This window comes from Sinocyclocheilus rhinocerous, unplaced genomic scaffold (assembly GCF_001515625.1).
Source record: "Sinocyclocheilus rhinocerous isolate Xijiao unplaced genomic scaffold, SAMN03320098_v1.1 scaffold352, whole genome shotgun sequence".
Classification (NCBI taxonomy): domain Eukaryota; kingdom Metazoa; phylum Chordata; class Actinopteri; order Cypriniformes; family Cyprinidae; genus Sinocyclocheilus; species Sinocyclocheilus rhinocerous.
In genome coordinates, this window is record NW_015642448.1 from 32,202 (window position 1) to 56,845 (window position 24,644).

Consider the following 24,644-nt stretch of genomic DNA (forward strand, 5'->3'; position numbering starts at 1 on the left):
TGAAAAGGTACTTTAAATGTGAATTAAAACCGCCAGTAGGTGGAAGCAAGTCACTGTTAATAAGTGAGTCATTGCGTTTGAACCGAATCATTTAAACGCTTGATTCATTCAGGAACAAAACAGCGTCCTGTTCCTCAGAGACGCAAAACAGTGCTGTGGCTGTGTTTGAACTTATTTTCGTTGGAGAAATAGAGAATTTTCCAAAAACAGGAAATGGTGTCTAAAACGTAAGTCTCTTAATATTAACTGCTTGTTTATTGAACAGTTGTACAAAATTAATATCACATTTGTAATCATGCTTACTTTTGGAGAAAAAAAAAAAACTGTACTCTTCGTGTGATATTGAAATGATATAAATATATACATTTTCTGCCCCATATCTTAAATTATGTGATAATTCTAAATGCATTTTAATAGACTGATTCATGCAGTGAAAGAACATGCACTAAATGCGCACGCGCACTAGTCTAACCTACTAGACTTCATCACCTAATGTATGTGTGCACTCTGTAGTCTGTAGTTGTGTTTTGTGTTTGCTTTTCGCGATATACGCATAATATCAAATCGCACATCATTAAAACAACAATTACGATATTTTCACAGATCTACATATCACACACCCCTATGTTTACATTTTTATAATGCATTGTCTTCTTATCGATCCACCAGTTCACATTTAAAGCTCCGCGTGTTTGCAGGGTAAAAACGTGGGTTGATTTTCACATTGGTCTGAACTCTGAACAACCATTATTGAAAATGCTCATTCATTCTCTGCCAGCAGGTGGAGCGTTTGGTAAAAATATAACTGTTTCCCCGGTAACAGCAAAACACAAAGCAGCGCAGCACCGGACTTTGAATGTGCCGGGCTCGTGTTTATTCAATGAAATCATAACGTTAGCCTTTTGAAGTTTAATCGTCACATTCAGCCATATCGCAATTCTGGTCTTTCCGTCCCCAAATTTAAGACCCCTTGAAATCATAATTAAGGCCTTAAATTTGATACAACTAAATTTAAGACTTTTTAAGACCCCGCGGAAACCCTGTTATTTGACTCACGATTGATTTTAAGCCCATTAGACCATAAAAAAGGAATGCATTACAAACATACAGAAGAATCAAACATTCATCAAAGAGAACTGACATGAATATGTTCTGTTTCTGTTTGTACGCAACAAACCATTTCTGCATTTTACCACAAGACTATTGTGGAAAATTAAAATATATATCAGCCACTTCTCTAAATATCATTATGAGCATCAGATAGTACACTGTAGAAAACTATTCTTCAAAGTTGTAAATAAAACAAAAATTAAATTTAAGCATGTTTTAGACTAAAGTATTATTTCAGTCTAAATGTCATGTTTAATTCGTTACCTTCTTCAGTAATTATTTGTGAAATTTACTAGCAATTTCTAAGTAAAAATTATTTCACAGTAAATCTTACACCAAATTTTTTTTTTTTTTTCAGTGTAAAAATTATATATCGATTGACCAATATGCAAGTGATATTTACCGTAGGACTGTACTTTCTGACACGGTACACTAAAATAGTAGTAATGTAAAACATGGAAAGTTGTCATCTTACCCTGGACTTGAAAGCGAGGATCATTTTAGGCAGGAACAGAATGAGGCATTTAAGCTCGATGGTGAAATATTTCAGCACAAAATCTGTTATTCCAACAGCCCAGATCAGGTCAAAGAAATCATAACTGTTGATGTTTGGCTTCGCAAAAATAAGGCTGGGGGGAAAATATACATATATTATTTTTTATATTTATTCTATTATAGTCATTTATAATAATATAACTTAAATACAAATGATAGAATTTTATATTATAAATGTATATAATATTCTATCATTTGTATTTAATGATAGAATTTTAAATACAAATGATAGAATATTATATACATTTATAATATTTATTTACGATACATTACTGTTCAAAAGTTTATTTTGAAAGAAATCAATACATTTATTAATCAAGGATGCATTAAATTGATCAAAAGTGACAGTAAAGACATTTTTTATGTTACAAAGGATTTCGATTTAAAATAAATGCTGTTCTTTTGAACCTTCTATTCATGAAAGAATCTTGAAAAAAAAAAAAAAGTATCACAGTTTACACAAAAGTATTAAGCAGCACAACTGTTATCAACATTGATAATCATAAGAAATGTTTCCTGTCGGGCATCCCGAGTTTGAGTCCCTGCTGGCAGACCTTTCCCGAGCCAATCCCCCTCTCTCTCTCTCTCTCTCCCACTTAGTTTCCTGTCCACCTACTGTCCTATTTAAATAAAGGCATCAAATGAAAAAAAAATAAATAAATCTTAAAAAATAAATGTTTCCTCAGCTGCAAATCAGCAGATATTAGAATGATTTCTGAAGGATCATGTGACACTGAAGACTGGAGTAATGATGCTGAAATTCAGCTTTTTTTAAAATCATATTGAAATGTATTATTTTAAATTGTAGTAATATTTCACAGTGTTGCTGTTTTACTGTATTTTGATCAAATAAATGCAGCCTTGGTGAGCATAAGAAATTTATTTCAAAAACATCTAAAAAAGCATCCAACCTCAAACTTTTGAACAGCAGTGTATATGAAATAACAACACAAAAAAAAAAAAAACTAAAAATGAAAACCAGTGAATGCTTTAATTTAAAAGATGATTCAAATGTGAATAATGAAAAATGATGGGAAACTAAATACTCACAAATGCTAATAAACACAAACATACAATGAGAGATCACTCTGCAAAATGAAAACATGGAGTAAATGAAATTTTTCAAATGAATAAGGCAAAAACAACAACAACAACAACAATGTCCTTAGAACATCCAAGATAACATAAAAACAGATGAATGTTTGACACATATAATCAGTTATGATGGTGATTGAAACGAATGAACAGTACAGTACCTGTTGTGAAGTTCCTCTGCACTGAATGTGTAATACACATACACAATGTTGCCAGCGAGAAAGATCATAATCCAGAGGGTGGTAAACACAGACCTCTCCTCCTGAAAATATATCCATGCACAATGAGACACATACAGCATGTCCTCAACAGAACAATCGCTCCTTATGAAATTATACAGTTTAAAATCAGTACGATTTTTTTTTAAAGAAATTAATATTATTCAGCAAGGACGTAATAAACTGATCAAAAGATTTCCATTTCAAATAAATGCTGTTCTTTTGAACTTTCTATTCATCAAAGAAGCCTGAAAAGAAAAGAAAAAAAATCAGTTTCAATGGTTTTTGAGGACCAAATCAGCAGATATTAGAATGATTTCTGAAGGATCATGTGACACTGAAGACTGGAGTAATGATGCTGAAAATTCAGCTTTGCTTCACATTTTAAAATATTTTCAAATAGAAAACATATATTAAATTGTAATAATATTTCATAATATTACTACTTTTACTGTATTTTTTGATCAAATAAAGTTAGTCTCAGTTGCGCATAAGAGACTTCTTTTAAGAACACTAAAATAATCTTAACCCACTCTAAATGTTTAAACGGTAGTACATGGGTATTACATGGACCTTTTGCTTGAGGTCAAATGCAAATGTCTGAATGCAGGAACCGGAAGAGTCAGTAATATAATTATAGTATAAAACAATGAACTGAACAGAATCTCACCCGCAATGCCACCTGATGCTTCAGCTTTGAGTTAGCAAAGGCAAATGTGCTGATCATTCCAATGCAAATAGCAATTCCTGAGAAATACAAAGAGAATCATGAGAGAATCAGCACCTTGTATTTCACATATCACCTGAAAAGACACTGAACATTAACATCATTATAATATCCATTCCAACATAATGAAAACACCAGTGGCTTTACATTGCATATCAGAGAAAAACAATCTCAGTGTTAACAGCTGTGATTTTGACCCATGCCTTCAACAACAAAGGCAGCTCATAATATATTGAACCTACCAAGCTTGTGCTGAAAGCAGTTTTTAGCGAGGAGAATGAGGATAAAAGGGAATCCCCTCTGAAGCCATGTGACCATGGCCTTGAGCTCAGAGAGAGCAGGAGCTGGTGTAGAGGCATCATCACCTGGGAACAGGCAGTTATGGGAGACAGCTTTATTGCTAAATACTGAGATAAATACCACTGCTTTCACGACAATTTTAAATGTCAACATTAAGTCTTATCCACACTGTAGGTTATTAATGCATTTTTAGATTTAATTTTGGATGGTTTTTAAATCTAAAAATGCATTAATAACCCACAAAAACCTATTAAAAACCTTTTTTTTTAAATATATATATATAAATGTTAACTGAAATAATAATATATATATATTTTTTTTTCTCCAATATTTTTTTTTTCTCCAACTAGCAACATTTCTAATTTTAATTTAGTTTAATTTGATGTACCGAAATAACTAAAACTAAAAGTGAAATAAAAATTAATAAAAAATATATAAACAAATAAAAACAAAAACTACTAAAAATGACAAAAACACACAACAAAATGGAAAATATAAAAATATAAATTATATAATTTAAAAAAAAAAGAAATTAACACTTTTATTTAGCATTACATTGATCAAAAGTGACAGTAAATACATTTATGAAGAATCCTGAAAAATATGTACCACGGTTTCCACAAAAATATTAAAGGGGACATCGGATGAAATTTTCACATTTTTGGGTGAGCAGTAGCTCATTATCATTTAAAGAGACATGCACCGAAACGGGTAGCTTTTGACAAGCTAAAAAGGGTGTTGTTTTACACGACCATTGAAGAATTTTAACCAGTAAGTTACATTTCATGAAGACCCTAATGAATCATAACAACTTGTGGAAAATGGGCATCCAATGTCCCCTTTAAACAGCGGCACTGTTTTGAGCGTTGATGATAATAAGAAACACAGAAGCTCTTACTTCCATCATCTCTACTCCCGTGTCTCTCAGCAGAGGTGGCCGCATGCAGGAGAGAAGAGCGGTGCTGGCCGGAGTGAGGATGATGATGGTGGTGATGATGATGATGGTGCTGAGGAGGGCGAGGGAGATAAGGTGGGTTCTCCGTCCGGTGAGAGCCTTCGTCCCTCGATGAGGACGCCATCTGGATGAAGACATCCGGTGGAGAACCCAGAACCAGCCCTGCAGCCTGGAAAGGAGCTGAGGACACGTTCCCAGCAGAGACGCCCACCAGACCAGAGAAGAGCTGCTGGGGCGACGTAGGAGAGTCTGGCTTCAGACAGTCAAACACTCCTCCTTCATCAAGGCTGCTCTCTGAACCGAGAGCTTGACTCCTGTTCCTACAAAATGACAAGAAAGCAGGCTGCATTTACACTGCAAAGTCTAATCAGATCTGATATTCTGACACATACTTGACGGGATCAATAATAACGTTTTTTTTGTTTTTTTTGCTGGGCTTCCAATAACTACACAACATCAGCATGATTACAAGAAAGTGTTATTCTAAAAGATAATTATATAAAAATAATTATACAAAATAAACAAAACTGATAATTGGATACAAACAAAACAGAGGTAACCTTAAAAATAAAATACATCTAATTTGTTGACATGAGATGTTTAAATATTTTGAAATAAGCCTCTTATGCTCACCAAGGCTGCATTTATTTGATTAATAAATAATAATGAATAGTAATTCAGTACAAACAGTAATATTGTGAAATATTATTACAATCTAAAATAACCATTTTCCATTTGACTACATTTTAAAATGTCAGTGTCACGTGATACTTCAGAAATCATTCTAATATGCTGATTTTGTGTTTAATTTTTTATTGGTACTCAAATATTAAAAATGTTCTTATTTATCAATGCTGAAAACAGTTTTTGCTGCTTATTATTTTTGTGGGAATTGTGATGCATCTTTTTAGAATTCTTTGATCAAATTAAATTCAAAAGAACAGTATTTATTTGTAACTTTATACAGTATATGTCTTTACTGTCATGTTTGTTCAATTTAATACATCCTTGCTGAATAAAAGTATTAATTTCTTTCTTTCTTCTTTTTTAATCTTACCATAAAATTTTGAAAGGTAGTGTATCACGGTTTCCACAAAAATATTAAGAAACAAAAAGTTTCAGCATTGATAGCAAATGTTTCTTGAGTAGTGAATCAGCATATTAGAATGAATTCTGAAGGATCATGTTCAAATAGAAAACAGTTCCTTTAAAGTATAAAAATATATCACAACATTAATGTTTTTCCTGTATTTTTGATAAAATAAATTCAGCTTTGGTGAGCATAAGAGACATCTTTCAAAAACATTGCAAAATTATTTCAAATGTTTAAGCAACTAAGGTAACATAATATTAATCGCTCTCAAACTAATTTCTCACTTCCCATGTGTACTTGCTCAGTGATTGAAATGCAGGTATTCCCATGCATTCAGCAACTTAGTCTGTTTGTCACGTTACAGTGACTTAACTGGTGAAGCTGGTTAACTAAGGATGGTTAACTAAAATTATTTTTAGTAGGATGGGAAACTAAAAAATGTAAACATGTTTAGATTAGATGAGTGAAATCCAACCTTTCTGGTGGCATGCCCTCAGTGTTGCTGCTGTGGCGTCTCTGCATGGCACCCACTTTATCACCAGGAGCTCCAAAACTGGAGAGAAACAAAAAGAAACACAGATTTATGAAAAATGTATGAAAAAATGGTTGCGTTTCAAAGTATATGTACATAAAACGATTACAATTAAATTGTGCAAAAGGACATTGTATGGAATTACACAGCACAACAGGATATTGTGACACATAAGCAATAGGAAATGTTTAGATTATGAAATTGTGAAATATACATACATATATATATATATGTGTAAGGGATAGTTCATGTGACTACATCTCTTCTGTGGAACACAAAAAGAGAAGTTAACCAGCCACTATAATGAACTACTTTCTTCCATACAATGAAACTGTGACAAGGGGCTTTCATACTCCATAAACAATATTTAAAAAAAGCACTGGTCCATGCTTCTTTGTGAGTGTATTGCTAGTCTACATGATATCTCTGTATGAGGAACAGGCTGAAATTTCATTGTTCCCTGGCAATCTTGCTTGACATCCAAAGTCACCTTTCTCTTTCACTTAATGGAAAAGAGCAGCTTAGACACAACTATGAATAACTCCTATTCTGTCCCACAGAAGAAAGAAAGTCATAAGCATTTCAAAAGACAGAAGTGCGTAAATGATGACACAAATTTCATCATTACTGGGTGAAAGAACGATAAATCATAACATGCACGTGTCTGTGTGAACATATGTATGTGTAATTGTGTATAGATAGACAGATAGATAGACAGACACCTGGCTATTTATGTTTTGGCTATTTGCCTTGTTTTGTGTGTGTAGCAGTACAGACAGACAGACAGACAGACAGATAGATAGATAGATAGATAGATAGATAGATAGATAGATAGATAGATAGAATAAAGGTCAAAGAAAGAAAGAAAGAAAGAAAGTCTTTACTCTGGTAACCACAGTTTCACAGATTTAATTTTCTATGTTGTTAATTGTTTATGATAGCGGTGTAGTAATAATAACTATAGTAACTATATTATTTTATGACAAACTAATATTTCTACATTGTTGGAACATGTCATGAATGAACATGAGCCTTTGAATATTGAATATTGCTTTTTTTTTCGATTTAAACGCCCATCTAATGTCAAAGAAACGAGCAGAATTATCTTACCTTCATCATAGCTTACAAACGACGCTTTAAACGCTGTTTTTCGTAATAATGTTGAACATAAACCTCAGAAATGTGAAAGCATCACTCAATGATGCAGGCTGTAGAGCGGATGTGAACCGATTTGTTTCCGGAAGTACACACGGTGGGCAGCCAATCACGACGCGTCGTTGCTCCGCATTTCAGACACACACAAACGACGCTTTAAACGCTGTTTTTCGTAATAATGTTGAACATAAACCTCAGAAATGTGAAAGCATCACTCGATGCAGGCTGTAGAGCGGATGTGAACCGATTTGTTTCCGGAAGTACACACGGTGGGCAGCCAATCACGACGCGTCGTTGCTCCGCATTTCCGCATGGAGAGAGCTGTTGTTGTGCCGGTTGATTTCTGCAAATCTTATTATTTAAATATACCAGCGAAGATTAGAATCGATTAATTAGGTTAACCCCGCGCACATTTTAATCGAACTGATAACAGTCTGGTTTTGTTTGTTTTTGCAGCTCCATCTGTCAGTGCAAGACATACCAATGTATAATCTTCCTAATGAACATTTCATGCCTAAAATGGGTTAAATGTTTATAAAACTCACTGTTTGACAACTTAGGACGGTAATCGATCTCTATTGGCGGCCCGTGTCGGATAATACGTAACTTATTCTCCATCCGATCGCTGCCAGTGACAGTGAGTGTTTGTGATGCAAGAGATGTTGTGTTGAGTGAACCAGCTGGATCTCTCTGTCTGAGATCACCAGTGCTGTCTATTTAGCTCCATCGCATCTACCTGGCCCTGGTGCACATCCAGAAGAACGCCTCCATGGTGTTCCGCCGGCTCTTGCGCAAGCGTTGGGTTCTGGGGGTCGTGTTCGCATTGTCGCTCATCTACTTTCTCTCCAGCACCCTCAAACAGGTATGTAGTGTTGTTGATGCTGCTGTGTCTACACTATTGGGAGGAACCAAGATTTTTTTTTTAACAAGTCTCTTATGCTCACCAAGGCTGCATTTATTTAATACAAAAAATACAGTAAAATTGTGAAATATTATTACAATTCAAAATAACTGTTTTCTACTGAAATATGCTTTACAATGTAATTTATTCCTGTGATGCAAAGCTGAATTTTCAGTATCATTACTCCAGTCTTCAGTGTCACGTGATCCTTCAGAAATCGTTCAAATATGCTGATTTGCTGCTCAATTATTATTGATGATAAATTATTCAGAATGGTTCTTACTATTATCAAACCGTTTTTAAAACTCATATTGGATTTTTTTTTTTTTTTTTTCAAAATCCATTTTTGTGGATTTCCATTTTTTTTAGGATTCTTTGATGAATAGAAGGTTTGGGAAAACAGCATTTATTTGCAATCTTTTGTAACATTATAAATGTTATTAGTGTCATTTTCCATCAATTTAACACAACCCTGCTGAATAAAAGTATTAATTGTACTTTTGAGTGGTTGGTAGTGTATCATGGTTTCCATAAGCATCAAATAATACAATAATTCAGCACTGATAATAATACTAATAAATGTTTCTTGAGCAGCAATCAGCATATTAGAATGATTTCTGAAGGATCGTGTGACACTGAAGAGTAATGGCTGCTGAAAATTCAGCTTTGCTTCACAGGAAATAAAATGTAATTTTACAATATACTCAAAAAGGAAAGAGTTATTTTAAATTATAATATTTCACAATATTACCATTCTATTGTATTTTCGATCAAATAAATGCAGCCTTGGTGAGCAGAAGAGACTTTGTTCAAAAACATTTATTATTTTTTATTACTAACTTTTGTTAGATATTACATTTTATTTTTTTTACACCATTTGAAAACATAATTTAACTGTTTAATGGTGAACTGTTGTGCACAATCTTAAACAAACACTTATTTTAATATTGACGCGAATAAAATTTATGGAAAAAAGTGCTCCAATCTTGTTCTAATTGGATTGATGCTACCAATAAAAAACTAATGATCACCGATATGCTGAGAGGTGATGAAGCATATAATGTCAAAGGAATGACATTTTTGTATATGACATGTACTGTGTACAGGAGGAGCGAACCATCCGTGATCGGACCCTCCTGGAGGCGAGGGACTCGGATCATCACATCCAGTGGAAGATCAAGTTCATCCTGGGCAACAGCAGCAGGCAGATCTCACAGTGCAGAAACTCCATTCAGGGAAAGAGCCTTCTCACGGATGAACTGGGTAAGTGATGGGGATAAAATGTTCAATATATTTCAGGTAAATTATCTGTTAATAAACCCCTGTGTAAAAACTTTCAGAATATAGATATGAATAAAACTGTAAAGTTTGGTGTATGTAAGTGCTGCTGAAGTGGACATTTCTGGCTCAGTGCATGATAGAAAATGGCCTTTAAAGATATGTATAGTAATTAAAATCTACGGATGTGTGTAATAAAATTAAATGAAAAACTTAAAGGTGTATTTTAATTGTTTTCTTTCCACTATTTTAATAAAAGACAAGTTATGTAAGCAAAATAGCCTAAAATCTCAAAATTGATCAGTGCCTGAAAAAATGCATATGAATGCATGTATAAAAAATTCATGTTTTGCATGTAGTGTCTTATCTTAAAATCATAATGAAATTTGGGCAGGAAATGTGGTTAATTATAACTATAGTTTCACAAGGTGATAGCATTAATGCATCTGGTTAATAGGAAAAATTTCTGAGTGGCACAAGACAAACCTTTACATTGGTAAAATTGTAATAATTTGAGGCATATACAGGGGTGTAGCAATTGCAAATTGATTTAGACAAGTTGCAAAGATTATTATTACTTTGGCAGGAGCACTTTGCCTTTTTATGCGGAAGCATATGAAAGTAGATAATAAGGAGAGTGACAGGAAAGTATCGGGACAAATTGGTTAAATTGTAACTTGGGTTCACAGCACACAATTGCTAACCACACAGTGCTTGAATGTGCAGCTCAAACTGTTAACAGGTCCCTTTTGTGTAGCTTTTGTGTATTCACATGTAACCAATGTTCAATTTAACACAGACTTTTCTGTCTCTGCAGGTTATGTGTGTGAGAGGAAGGATTTACTGGTGAATGGATGTTGTAATGTTAATGCTCCCAGCTCAAGCCAGCATGTCTGTACAAGCTGTTTGGCCAATGGCTGCTGTAGCATCTATGAGTTCTGCGTTTCCTGCTGCCTCCAACCGGATAAGGTACTTCAAACAACATATTTTTATCTTATGTTATTACACAAATCATTCAGGGTGTCTAAATTGAAGTACTTTAAGTTCTCTTAACTTGAAATATTGAGGACACTGTTAACCCTAATAAGTTAGCAGAACTCAAAATTACATTAAATATCTTATCTGATGCAAAGCATGGTGGGTAATAGAAAATCCCCTGCCCAGTTTCAGTTAAATGTAAGCTCCTCTAAATTAAAAGAAACAAGTTCATTAAATTCAAAACAATTAAACAATTCAGGTTACTTAAAATGTGTCAATTTCATGAACCCGAAAGAAATTTATGAATACTCATCAAGGTTAATTTGTTTAATTTAAGTTTGTCCTTCCCAATAGGAATTAATTCATTACCAATTACCAACTACCAATTAATTATTCTGAGCATTAGGGTTTACAGTGATGGATGTCATGAGTGTTTTTACTTGAATGGTTGTAATCAGGGTCTAAAGTGAACTTGATGTCAGGTGAAGTAAGAATATATATATATATATATATATACTGAACAAAATTATAAACGCAACACTTGTTTTTGCTCCCATTTTTCATGAGCTGAACTCAAAGATCTAAGACTTTTTCTATGTATCCTTCCACTTGTAGCAAACAGCACAGGTCACTAGGTCACTTGAAGTGTCATACAGTATCCAGTCTTTTTTGTAAAATGCCACTTCAAAAATATTGAGACTCATTGTGGTTTGTATTTTCCGTTTAGTGAGTGCAACAGAAATGTGTTGCAACATGTTGTGGAGTTGCCACAAAAGAAGACTGGTTCCCTAGTTTGAATGCATTATTATGCAATTTCTTGGTAAAATGTTATACAGGTGCATCTCAATAAATTAGAATGTCGTGGAAAAGTTCATTTATTTCAGTAATTCAACTCAAATTGTGAAACTCGTGTATTAAATAAATTCAATGCACACAGACTGAAGTAGTTTAAGCCTTTGGTTCTTTTAATTGTGATGATTTTGGCTCACATTTAACAAAAACCCACCAACTCACTATCTCAACAAATTAGAATACTTATTAAGACCAATAAAAAAAACATTTTTAGCCTTCTGGAAAGTATGTTCATTTACTGCACATGTACTCAATACTTGGTAGGGGCTCCATTTGCTTTAATTACTGCCTCAATTCAGCGTGGCATGGAGGTGATCAGTTTGTGGCACTACTGAGGTGGTATGGAAGCCCAGGTTTCTTTGACAGTGGCCTTCAGCTCATCTGCATTTTTTGGTCTCTTGTTTCTCATTTTCCTCTTGACAATACCCCATAGATTCTCTATGGGGTTAAGGTCTGGTGAGTTTGCTGGCCAGTCAAGCACACCAACACCATGGTCATTTAACCAACTTTTGGTGCTTTTGGCAGTGTGAGCAGGTGCCAAATCCTGCTGGAAAATGAAATCAGCATCTTCAAAAAGCTGGTCAGCAGAAGGAAGCATGAAGTGCTCCAAAATTTCTTGGTAAACGGGTGCAGTGACGTTGGTTTTCAAAAAACACAATGGACCAACACCAGCAGATGACATTGCACCCCAAATCATCACAGACTGTGGAAACTTAACACTGGACTTCAAGCAACTTGGGCTATGAGCTTCTCCACCCTTCCTCCAGACTCTAAGACCTTGGTTTCCAAATGAAATACAAAACTTGCTCTCATCTGAAAAAAGGACTTTGGACCACTGGGCAACAGTCCAGTTCTTCTTCTCCTTAGCCCAGGTAAGACGCCTCTGACGTTGTCTGTGGTTCAGGAGTGGCTTAACAAGAGGAATACGACAACTGTAGCCAAATTCCTTGACACGTCTGTGTGTGGTGGCTCTTGATGCCTTGACCCCAGCCTCAGTCCATTCCTTGTGAAGTTCACTCAAATTCTTGAATAGATTTTGCTTGACAATCCTCATAAGGCTGCAGTTCTCTCGGTTGGTTGTGCATCTTTTTCCTTCCACTCAACTTTCTGTTAACATGCTTGGATACAGCACTCTGTGAACAGCCAGCTTCTTTGGCAATGAATGTTTGTGGCTTACCCTCCTTGTGAAGGGTGTCAATGATTGTCTTCTGGACAACTGTCAGATCAGCAGTCTTCCCCATGATTGTGTAGCCTAGTGAACCAAACTGAGAGACCATTTTGAAGGCTCAGGAAACCGTTGCAGGTGTTTTGAGTTGATTAGCTAATTGGCATGTCACCATATTCTAATTAGTTGAGATAGTGAATTGGTGGGTTTTTGTTAAATGTGAACCAAAATCATCACAATTAAAAGAACCAAAGACTTAAACTACTTCAGTCTGTGTGCACTGAATTTATTTAATACACGAGTTTCACAATTTGAGTTGAATTACTGAAATAAATGAACTTTTCCACGACATTCTAATTTATTGAGATGCACCTGTATATATATATATAAAGGATATATATATCAGAATTTTTTTTTATTTTTTAGAAATTGCACTTACTTGACAAGCGAATGTTAACGAGTGCAGTTGAAATGATTGAAATTAAATGAAAGTCTGTTTGACAAAACTGCTACAAATGATTGTTGCATTTTTATGTTGATGACACTATTCTGGCAAAAAAAAAAAGTGTACCACCTAACTGGAATACAAAATTAGGCCACTTTCGTTGGAAACTCCCCTCTGACATAAACTCTCTCTCTTTCAATCAGCAACCTCTTTTGGAGCGTTTTCTAAACCGAGCAGCAGAAGGGTTCCAGAACCTCTTCAACGCCGTGGAAGATCATTTTGAGTTGTGTCTTGCCAAGTGTCGTACTTCCTCCCAGGTGAGCGTCACAGGTAACACTTTAGAATAGGGAACAATTATTCACTATTAACTACGACTTTTCCCTCGATAAATTCCTAATTTGCTGCTTATTAATAGTTAGTAAGGTAGTTGTTAAGTTTAGGTATTGGGTAGGATTAGGGATGTAGAATAAGGTCATGTAGAATAAGGCATTAGTATGTGCTTAATTAGTACTAATAAATGGCTAATATTCTAGTAATATGCATGCTAATAAGCAACTAGTTAAGAGACCCTAAGCTTGTTTGTGGCGTTCCAGACCAGAATGCATGAAAATACTCTGCTTAAACTGGAGTATTTCATGTTGATGTTGATTATGCCAGTCATTTAGAGCTTTTCCTCATGTCATGTTTTAGCAGGCAGAACTAAATCCCACTTGCTGTTGTCTTGTTTCAGAGCGTCCAACATGAAAACACCTACAGGAACCCGCAGGCGAAGTACTGCTATGGTGAGAGTCCACCAGAACTGCTGCCTATATGACTCTGTTTGCCAGTGAACCGGCTTGGAATAATGAAGGGAGATTTCTTGCAGGTCTTCTCAGGGGCCCCCGATGGGCCAATAAATGAACAGTAATTTGTGTGCACAATCATAAAGACTTGAAAGAGACTTTACGCTGCATAAGTGTGTAGTATCCGTTTTTACCTCATCAGAGGCGAACATCTCATCGAAGACTCCGCCCATTTCTTTTTTTTGTTCTGCTTGTCATGCTAAGATTAGGCCACTTTTTTGGTAACCTCGCTAATTTTATCTTTGGGTGGGTTTCCAGAAAGAGTCATTGTGTTGTTGCTTCATGCTAAAAAAACACATGGAAAGCACCTCAGACGATTTGACAGCACCCCTCACACCCAGGGGCTGTGTGAGCTCAGATTTATGTGTACGACCTGCATGTCAACTACTATATGTTAATTAAATTAATTAATTAAAGACAAGAGAGCAGTGGAATTATTGATTTATTTACTGTATATTGCTGCTGCCACACAGATCTAAAATAAACATGCAATTTATTTCCCAGCTGTTTACCTTCACAGACATAACCGACTGTTTTTGTAACTCGTGTATTTTTATCGTAAACTTGTGTGTGAATAAGAACTTACCCTCACATGCTGTGACAGCCGCTTTCTGTATGTGTGCACTCGATAAAACCGTCTTATCAGAAGTTTAAACTAATATTGTTTAAAACGCATGATTTCAGCACGATAAACATGATAATCGGAACCAAAACAGATGTTTTTTAGCAGGTACCAGCTGGAATGGCGCAGCTCTATTCTGGAAAAGGGCAGCTCATCATCTGTCTCATTTAAAGAGACGGGCCCGAAAAACAGCGTGTTTCTGCTTCCACTCAAAATAGGCATTTTCAAAATTATATAATAAATTATCTGTGGGGTATTTTGAGCTGAAACTTCACAGACACATTCTGGGGACACCAGAGACTTATTACATATTGTAAAAAAAAAAAGGCATAATATCTATGTCTCCTTTAAATTCATAAAAACAATGTATTTTTGTCTTGTTTTCCAATACAAATTTCTAAACATCCTTAAATCAGGATACATTTACTAGAGATGGAAAAAGTTTTGTTTTTTGAGAAACTGAACTTAATTGAGTTTATGCAATGGGGTATGAAAACTTGTTTTCCTCTTTTTGAATTAAGTTCATTTGACCAAGCAGATATTTAATATTTAACTGATAATTTACTTAATTTTGATAAATTTGTCGGAAAATAAGAATTCTTATGTAATTTTTGCATCTATATTGAATTTTTAGATATTTGCACTGGAAAATAAGACAAAAATACTGAAGAAGAACAACGCTTTGCAAACCCATTAAATAGATACAAAAAAGGGCGTTTTGCATAGAGAAAATCCAAACGCGGATATACTGGTGACATAAATCTACACATTCATTCAAAACAGTAGTCCTACCACAAAATTCATACATTACTGTAACGATTTCTTCAGTGATAATTGATATTATGCCACAAATGCTGCAATTTCACAAGCATTTCTAGGAAAAATTACACAGGATTTTCGATTTTAAAAAATATAATTTGTTTAATCTGCCTCATTTACTTAGGCTTAAGGTTATTTGTGCTCTCTTGAATGTAATTGACAGTTGTCAAGGCCTAATGTGAGATTTTACAGAAATTGTAATTCATTATGTTAGTGAAAGTATAAATTCACTAGAACATTTAAACGGTCCATTACTCACGTATCATTGTCAAGTGTCAGTTCTAATTTAAAAGATCACCCATAACTCTTGGGGCGAGGGGGATCTTTGTTGGCACATCATTAAATATGAGAAAGGAAATGCATCATAATTTGGCTTACATCAGAATAAATGCTGCCATATTTGGCTTTATGCTTAACAACTTTTGGATTAGATGATTAGATGCCTGCTGAATTTCTTTCAGAACAAGAATTAGCACTGTTAAAGTTTCTTTTACTCTTTCCAAAAAGCTATTATTGTTTATGACAATGTCAATAAATCATAAGAGTATATATTTACCTCCAAATACTGGTGTATAGTTCGGTAAACATAGTTTTCACAAATTTTCATACAAATTGCCAACAGCCAAAATAAAGAAGTCACTTGGGGATACATGCCTACTATTAACCAATTAATCATCCTGATTATTCCAAAAGGGGAAAAAAAAAACATCTGCATTGAAATTAGAAAATTAACAAGCTTTTTCATGGCTACATATGACAGTTTGATTAATGACGGTCAGTGGAGACTATAGTTATATTACACTGCAGACTTCGCAATAATATCGAGTCAACCACCTGCTTCCTGCTTGTACAATAACCATTCTGAGGATTTTACACATGGCTACTAGAATTTGTAACAATTTTATTGTTGTATGGTATTGACAATATGTATGAAGTGTAATAGTATAAATATTATTTTTAATGTTAATTATAGTAGCAGTATGTTTACTCAAAATACAAGATACTGAAAAGCTAAAAAAATGTGATATAAATACATTTTATTGTATTCAATTATGATGCAAAACAATACATATAAAGTAACATTAATATAAATAATATTTTCATGGTAAATAGAGTATCAACATTTTTACTCAAAATACAAAATACTTAAAAGTGCAAAAAATATAAATTTATTGTTGTATTCAATTCTGATGCAAAACGATACAAATTCATATAAATATTTTTGATAAATAGTGACATTATTTTTTTTTTTCAAAATACAAAACACTGAAAAGGTAAAAATAATATTATAAATAACATTTAATTGTATTAAATTATGATGCAGAACAATATGGATGAAGTAACAATAATATAAATATTTTTGTTAAATAGTGAGAATATTTTTGACTAAAAATACAAAATATAAATAAATGTTAAAAATAAATATTTAAAAATGGTTAAAAAATTAACACGAGAACATACTGCAAAATCTGGTAATAACAGGATTGCTTCAAAAGGAAGAGACAAAATCTTTCATAAATTAAATCCAGTTGACAAATAATAAGGACTAGCTGTAAATGAAATTTGTTTGGGTTGTTTGCACGAGGAATGATTTTATACGATGTTTACCAGCTCATACAGAAAGTCTACAGTGGCATTAAGAACAGTGAGGCCCCACTGTTTTCTCTTATATGTCTCTGTAAACTGGAAGTCAGGCTCTGTTATGTTTGTGCATTTACATATAGCTTTTGCAACACAGTGCTTGGTATTTTCTAATGTATCGTTTGCAGTTATTATTGTTTTGAATATGGGATTCGTGGGATCATGTAGGTCCCTTTGGTGTTGAAGTATCAGGTCAAGAGCCTTCTGTATGAAGTTAAGTCCACACTGAGCTTTCTGCATTTTCTCTTCACTGGACGAATTCTTCAAGTCAAGTTCTGAGATTGGTTTCAGGCATGGTCTAATTTCATTTCCGTTTGCTGAGAGCTGAAGAGAAAGAGAGAGATGGTTCACACATTAAAACAAAAGCCTCTGAATGATCATTTACAAACTCCGCTGTTTCCTGTTAAGTCATAGTTAGAAATTAAATGTCATGTAATGATCGAGAAATAATTATGAACTCCAGTAAGAATATATTTCTGACAGCTACTAGACGACGTGTAACAATACATTGTCACAATTTTGTTCAATACACTATACTGATCTCACAATACTTTAAACAAAACCAAAATTGTGTTACAATTGTAAGTTTTTTACATTTATGCATTTGGCAGATGCTTTTATCCATTGTTTTTCAGTTCTTGCTTTCCTTGGGAATCAAACCCATGATCTTGGCATCTACTGTTTGAGCTATAGGAAGGCTGTAATTATTTTTTAATTATTACTTCTAAGACATATGATAATACTGCTCACTAACCAAAACAGAAATATTCATGATTCTGCTTAGATAAAAGTATTGTATTTTATGAAATAATATATTTTATTTTTAATGTATTAATTAAAATTGTTATTAAACATGAAAGCTCAAATGTGTGCTTATATTTGATGTGCTCTTTGTATGTGCATTGATCAGTTTATATGATTCTCTTATTCTAAAAGCCTAACTTAATTCTTTCTCAACTTTGATTTTTGGTTGATACATGATACATTTTGTTGCATTTTTGTATTGTGAAATATTGTGACACTAACAGCTACTTATACATTTTGGTGATCATCATTATCATCATCATAATCATCATGTACATGGAATGTAAAAGCGTGTTATTAAAAACACACTTCTAAAAATAAATGTCTTATCACTTCACTAATCACCTAAAATGTTAAATATTAAAAAATATATTGTATCACAGAGTATCAAAGTCCATATCGTAATTCTTTAGTCATAATACACTGAAAAAAAGGAATCTTTGAAGTTGTAAGTACAATAAAGATTACTGGAGTACAAAAAAAATATGATTTCTGTCCTTCAACTTCAAAATCTCACATTTAATTCAATGTTAGTTGCGGTTTCTTTGTAACTTTTTGCAATTTAAAACATACACCAATAATACTAAACAGACAAATACTAAACAAACAGGCCCATCTAAAACATAACAGTGGCACCATAAAGCATTTGGGCACTAAATCTGACTTAAAATTAAAGTCACCGCATTAGATACCTAAATATAAAACCAAGTGGCAAACTCTGCATTCATACATCCAGTAAAAATTACCTTGAGACCAGCTGGTTTCTTTAAACTCATTTTTACAATAACTAATTAAAAATATTTTTACAGTTCAGTTTAATGTAATGTATCTCTTGAGCTCATCAGCATTTTTATCTCATCTATTTATTTAATCAAATACAGAAACAGAATGATACTTACATATTCTTTCAACAGCTCTTCCATTTTGTACTTTGTGAAATCTATGCGCTTTATAACATCACATTCCTTTATTGGACAGCATGTCATCGTCTGGATCATTGCTAAAATCCACAAAATCAGAAGTCCTAAAAAGAAAAGTACATTGGTTAATGCCAGGCATAAAATACCATCTACAGCAAACACAGTGAAGCTCAGAAAGTTAATGAGAGATTTAACTTGCCTGTTTTTAGCTCCATGGTGAAAATGAACAGTATTTTTTACTCTGTGTGCTAGAGCAAACTCTTCAGAGTATGATACGTTTTTATGCTCAAATCTGTCAACTTTCCATCTTTTATATGCCTGTGACTGCTTAGTCACAAGAAAGGAAATGTGTCTAAGGATGTTATCTACAAACACTTTTAATTAAACACAAGACGCAAAATGCTTATCTTCTTTGTGGATGGTTTTGCGCTGATAAGTGTTACATGTCATGCTGAGATGTTTCCCTGACTTCAAATGTGACCCTGGACCAGTCATAAGTCCCACAGGTATATTTGTAGCAATAGCCAAAAAATACATTGGAAAGGAAAGGACGTGACGTGTGGCCAAGTATGGTGTCCCATACCTGGAATTTGTGCTCTGCATTTAACCCATCCAAGTGCACACACACAGCAGTGAGTAGTGAACAAACACGCACACACACACCGTAAACACACACCTGGAGCAGTGAGCAGCCAATGTTGCGGCGCCCGGGGAGAAGTTGGGGGTTCGGTGGCTTGCTCAAGGGTCTCACCTCAGTCGCGGTATTGAGGGTGGACGAGAGCACTGGATATTCACTCCCCCCACCTAAAATCCCTGCCATACCTGAGACCTGTATGGGTCAAAATTATCGATTTTTTTTTTATGCCAAAAATCATTAGGATATTCAGTAAAGATCATGTTCCATGAAGATATTTTGTAAATTTCCTAGCGTAAATATATCAAAACTTAATTTTTGATTAGTAATATGCATTGCTAAGAACTTCATTTGGACAACTTTAAAGGTGATTTTCTCAATATTTTGATTTTTTTTGCTCCCTCAGATTCCAGATTTTCAAATAGTTGCATCTCGGCCAAATATTGTCCTATCCTAACAAACCATACATCAATGGAAAGCGTATTTATTCAGCTTTCAGATGATGTATAAATCTCAATTTCACAAAATTGACCCTTATGATACTCTTCACTCTTTCACCCTTGCACTGGACTCTTGTGCCCGAGCTAGAGTCGTGTTCGGCGGGGAACTGCTAACGGCTAAGACCGCCACCCTGCATTTCGCTCATAGCCGAAATATGCTCTGACTGACTCCATAAACAAACAGTAAACAGCTCTGAGGACATATTTTAACATCCAAAGTATTTATATTCTGTATCTTTATGAATAAAATCCTTTATTTTGTGCAAAACATCAGGCTTTTCCATCATGAGAAAAGACCGACGCGATGCTCGTTTAGGTGATTCACACCGCGCGCTTGTATGATGCTTTGCATAAAGTTAAACGTTATACACAAACCTGTATTTTACCGAAGAAATGCATCAATTCGATGGCGCTTAGAGAACGCAAAATCCCCGCGATAAATAACTCAACTGCTGGGTTACGTCTGGCCCAGGATCTGAGTAACACTAAAACTACCCAAACATTGGGTAGTTACATTTGACCCAGGAGTTGGGTAACACAAAAAACTACCCAAACACTGAAAAAATAACCCAAAAAATGACCCAATAGGCTCAACCCAGCATTTGGGTTAAAAAAAATAACCCAGGATTTTTTAGAGTGTTGTGACTTTGTTACGGCAAGAGATGGGAAGTAACGAAGTGCAAATGCTTCGTTACTGTAGCCTACTTAAGAAGATTTTTCTGGTATCAGTCCTTTACTTCACTATTTGTTTTTCTGACAACTTTTTACTCTCACTCCTTACATTTTTACCCAAAAATCTGTACTCTCTACTTCTTACATTTTCAAACCAGGCTCGTTACTTTAGTTTTAATCTGTATTTTCGCCATTCGAGAATAAATCTCTAATAAATCATGAATCGGTTAACGTTAGTCTTGACTGGCATCGCTCCGATTCGGCTCCGCGCCACCGTAAAAAAAAATTTGATCAGAGTGCGAGAGACTCGAGAATGGTGGGGCAGAGAGCCAAAACTACTGATCTGTTCATGACTTAAAGTGCAGGTCAGTTTCATCTGTTAATAGGTTACTGTAGTTTTGTCTTTGTTTACTTCGTTAAGCAGGACCTGAATTTCGCCGCGCAATTGCGCGTAATTCTGCACCTGCAGGTTTCGCGTTTATAGTGCGGGAAATTCCCGCAAACATTTCTGCACTATAGCATGTCGCAGGGGCGTAGATTACGCCGCCCCTGGCATGTAGGTTGAATCCAAATAGTTTATCAGAGCAGTTCAGTCATTTGAAAACTTTCTGTGAGACTTTTTCTGCACTATAGCATGTAGGTTGAATCCAAATAGATTATCAGAGCAGGTCAGTCGTCAGTCATTTGAACATTTTCTGTGAGACTTAATTTCACAAACAGTGTGAATGATTCAGCAGTGTCATCTCTCTCTCTCTCTCTCTCTCTCTCTCTCTCTCAAAATACACAAATGGCCTCACATTCATAGTACCCCCCCTCCCCCATTAGCATTAAAAGTATTAATGCTGCATTAAACTGATAGCAACAGTTAGCAGCAGCACGTATCATCACTCAAAATACTGTGTGCTATAGGACATCTTTGTTATCTGTTTTAAAGTTACAGTAGTAATTTAGCAGACAAATATTCACATTGTTTTATAATATGTTTAGAGGGAGCTATAGGCAAAAAACACAACCCTTAAAATGAACCATGCTTTTACTACAAATAAAACCAAAAACCATGGTTACTAAGGTAACAACAAATTAATTTATTGATTTATATTAATTTATAAATCAATTATGGTTTTGCTACACTAACCATAGTTCAACCATGCAATTTGTAGCAAAACTATGGTTATACAAATGGTAATCAATCCACTAAAAAACTATGGTTACTATACTTTTACTATAATAAAACATATAATGAAAATAGTTACTTTTCATAAGGGAAAAATATGACTCATGATAATGCAATAACATGTTCAATATTAGGATTTTTCTATAAAGATACTGTCATAGTGTAGTTATTGTTGTACTAATTTTGCCATTTAAGGCAATTTAGAAAATATAGTTAGCCTATTTTGCACGGCCCCAGCCTAAGGATTTTAAAGAGCAGGTCATATGGGTTTTCAAAAAATATATTTTTTGCAGTTTGTAACATAGCTATCCTTCAATGTAAACAGCCTGCAACGTTGTTAATCAAAAAAGTGCATGAAAAATAAAAATGTTGTCTCTCAAAAGAAAGAGTCGACTCTGAACCGCCTTAACGAGTCGTCATATTTTCGAATCTTCTGCCTGTTACCTATATACGTCACAAAGTTACACATTTGCATAATCCTCGCCTGCCTGTTAAATACGAACACTCTGACCTGCCCACAAACACTTCCGCTAGTTAGTGTGTTTACATCATGTCGAGAAGATGCTGTGTTTGCAGCCTCACTGGGCACAGGGGCGTAGCCATCATTTCAGAAGTGAGGGGGACAGAAATGTTATATATATATAAAAAAAAAAAAAATATATATATATAACCTACCAGTCAACAGTTTTTGAACAGTAAGACTTTTTAATGTTTTATAAAGAAGTCTCTTCTGCTCACCAAGCCTGCATTTATTTGATCCAAAGTACAGCAAAAGCAGTAATGTAATGTTGTGAAATATTTTTACTATTTAAAATAACTGCTTTCTATTTGAATATATTTTAAAATGATTGCTGTGATCAAAGCTGTATTTTCAGCATCATTATTCCAGTCTTCAGTGTCACACTGCAACAGTATCATCCTCGGACTCAGGCTCGAATTGATAAGGTAATATTCGATGCCATTTTTGTAACCTTATAGCATCTTTGTTTACAAGTAACCCTCAGGAGCAAAAATTCAATTATGGTAACTGGGCGTTTCGTTTCTGACACGCATTTTATACGGAAAGACCAATCACAACAGACTTGGCCAGCTGACCAATCAGAGCAGAGGAGGCTTACGGAAGGGAATGGTTTACAGTTCTTAAGCTCAGAAATGCTTCGAACGAATAGTTTCGAAATCATTGAAAAATGATTCTAATATTAAATGTATATTCTGAGAAAATTACAATGTTTTCTGACTGCATTTAAACCTGTTGTAGGGGACTCCAACACAATATTAGGACACTTTAAAATATGACCTGCTCTTTAACCTTTTTTATGTGATGGCCATACAAAAAATAGTGTTGTCCATGGTTTCAGAATTTGTTATGGGTGTATGGGACGGCCTGGATGAGTGAAATTTTGTCCCATTCTGGCCCTGTTCTACATGACGGTTGTTCAGGCCTGCATACATTCGTTAGCTAACAAAATTTGAAATGTAAGTTCTTTTGTATTAAGCATACGCGGAGCGTGTGTAAGGCTGGCCACGGGGTCTTGGGGCAAAAATGACACTAAATTGGACAAAAATGCCCCTGCACAAACAAATTAAATCTATTACGTCTGTTGCTAACAAAGTGTAAATGAATAGAAAGTGTCGACTGCGGCATTAAATTAAGATTTGCTCATGTTGCACCATATTTCATTTTAGGCATTTTTACAATGTTGCGCATTATAACCAATCACACACGATTCTGTTGAGCTTAGGAATGCAATGGCCAATCAGAGGCATTCAGATGAGTCATCGCTGAAACTCATCAGTTTTGTTGAAAGCGCGCACGTTCGATGACTGAATTCGGCGAATTCTCTCATCATAAACAACAAAGCGCAGATGTATGTACAATGTAAGTAAGGGATTCATTTTGCAGTGTAGACAGCTTCAGTGATTATAACGATAGTTTTAATTTTTTGAGAGTGCGATAGAACAAAGTTAGTGATAATGTCATTTCTGTATATAATTTATTCGCCGTTTGAATAACCATGGGAAGGAAACATTATATAATTATCAGTTTCTAATGTTTTAATTAAATTGTAATCACATTAAATACAAATTCAGTCCCATTAAACATTTTATTAGCCTACATGACTGGTTCTTGCCTAAAAAGACAGGTTTATGATGTTTGTAGTTAATAGATTTGGCTGCTTTTAGGCTTACCCTGGAGTTGGTTCACCCTCCGCCTATGGTATTAAGGTATTTATATGTTGTGAGGTCCCATTACCCGCGTGACACTAAACAGGTAGTAGTAATGGCTACTTTTTACTTAAGTACATGTCAGAGCTAGGCATGGGCCGATTACCGGTTTCAAGGTATACCGCGATTTGAATATGTCACGGTTTCAAAACCACTAATATTTTCTGTTATACCGTTCCTGCGGTATGCACTGTTTTTCATGTCTCCTCAAAGACTGAAAGTGTAGGAATCCCTCAGGTTGAGTGCAGTGTAGAGAGTAACACCACCCTCCTGCTGTTGGTGCGAGCGAGCGGTCAGTCACGTGTGTGTAGATTGGCCGAATTTAAAGAGCTTCCCCTGGAATTTACGCGATCGGCAACCGGCCGTTTTTTGTATACCGTCAAAATCTCATACCGGCCCATGCTGACTCAGAGCCCATACTTTTTTACTTT

At 34.7% G+C, this 24,644-nt stretch overlaps 3 protein-coding genes across 5 annotated transcripts in view; 1 reads left to right on the forward strand and 2 right to left on the reverse strand.

The window, feature by feature from the left end:
- rnft2 (ring finger protein, transmembrane 2) overlaps window positions 1-8,597 on the reverse strand; it is a 20,410-nt gene extending 11,813 nt beyond the window's left edge. The window contains exons 1-7 of one of the 3 annotated variants that reach the window (XM_016572748.1): window positions 8,477-8,597; window positions 6,529-6,606; window positions 4,904-5,280; window positions 3,948-4,070; window positions 3,649-3,725; window positions 2,922-3,022; window positions 1,586-1,739 (exon numbers count right to left, since the gene is read on the reverse strand). In XM_016572748.1, the coding sequence (XP_016428234.1) occupies window positions 1,586-1,739; window positions 2,922-3,022; window positions 3,649-3,725; window positions 3,948-4,070; window positions 4,904-5,280; window positions 6,529-6,606; window positions 8,477-8,574 (1,008 nt within the window). In that variant the 5' untranslated portion in view covers window positions 8,575-8,597. Of the gene's footprint in view, window positions 1-1,585; window positions 1,740-2,921; window positions 3,023-3,648; window positions 3,726-3,947; window positions 4,071-4,903; window positions 5,281-6,528; window positions 6,607-7,695; window positions 7,845-8,285 lie in introns of those variants that run through there. The other 2 variants (XM_016572749.1, XM_016572750.1) reach the window with 2 other exon arrangements.
- A 1,135-nt stretch (window positions 8,598-9,732) lies between these two features.
- On the forward strand, window positions 9,733-14,173 carry spring1 (SREBF pathway regulator in golgi 1). Its single transcript, XM_016572727.1, has 4 exons — window positions 9,733-9,904; window positions 10,737-10,888; window positions 13,563-13,676; window positions 14,090-14,173. Exons 1-4 carry the CDS (start codon window positions 9,733-9,735, stop codon window positions 14,171-14,173), a joined length of 522 nt encoding a protein of 173 aa, XP_016428213.1.
- castor1 (cytosolic arginine sensor for mTORC1 subunit 1) overlaps window positions 9,830-24,644 on the reverse strand; it is a 44,194-nt gene continuing 29,379 nt past the window's right edge. The window contains exon 10 of the mRNA XM_016572752.1: window positions 9,830-9,900. The gene's annotated coding sequence lies outside the window, so the exon portion shown is untranslated. The remainder of the gene's footprint in view (window positions 9,901-24,644) is intronic.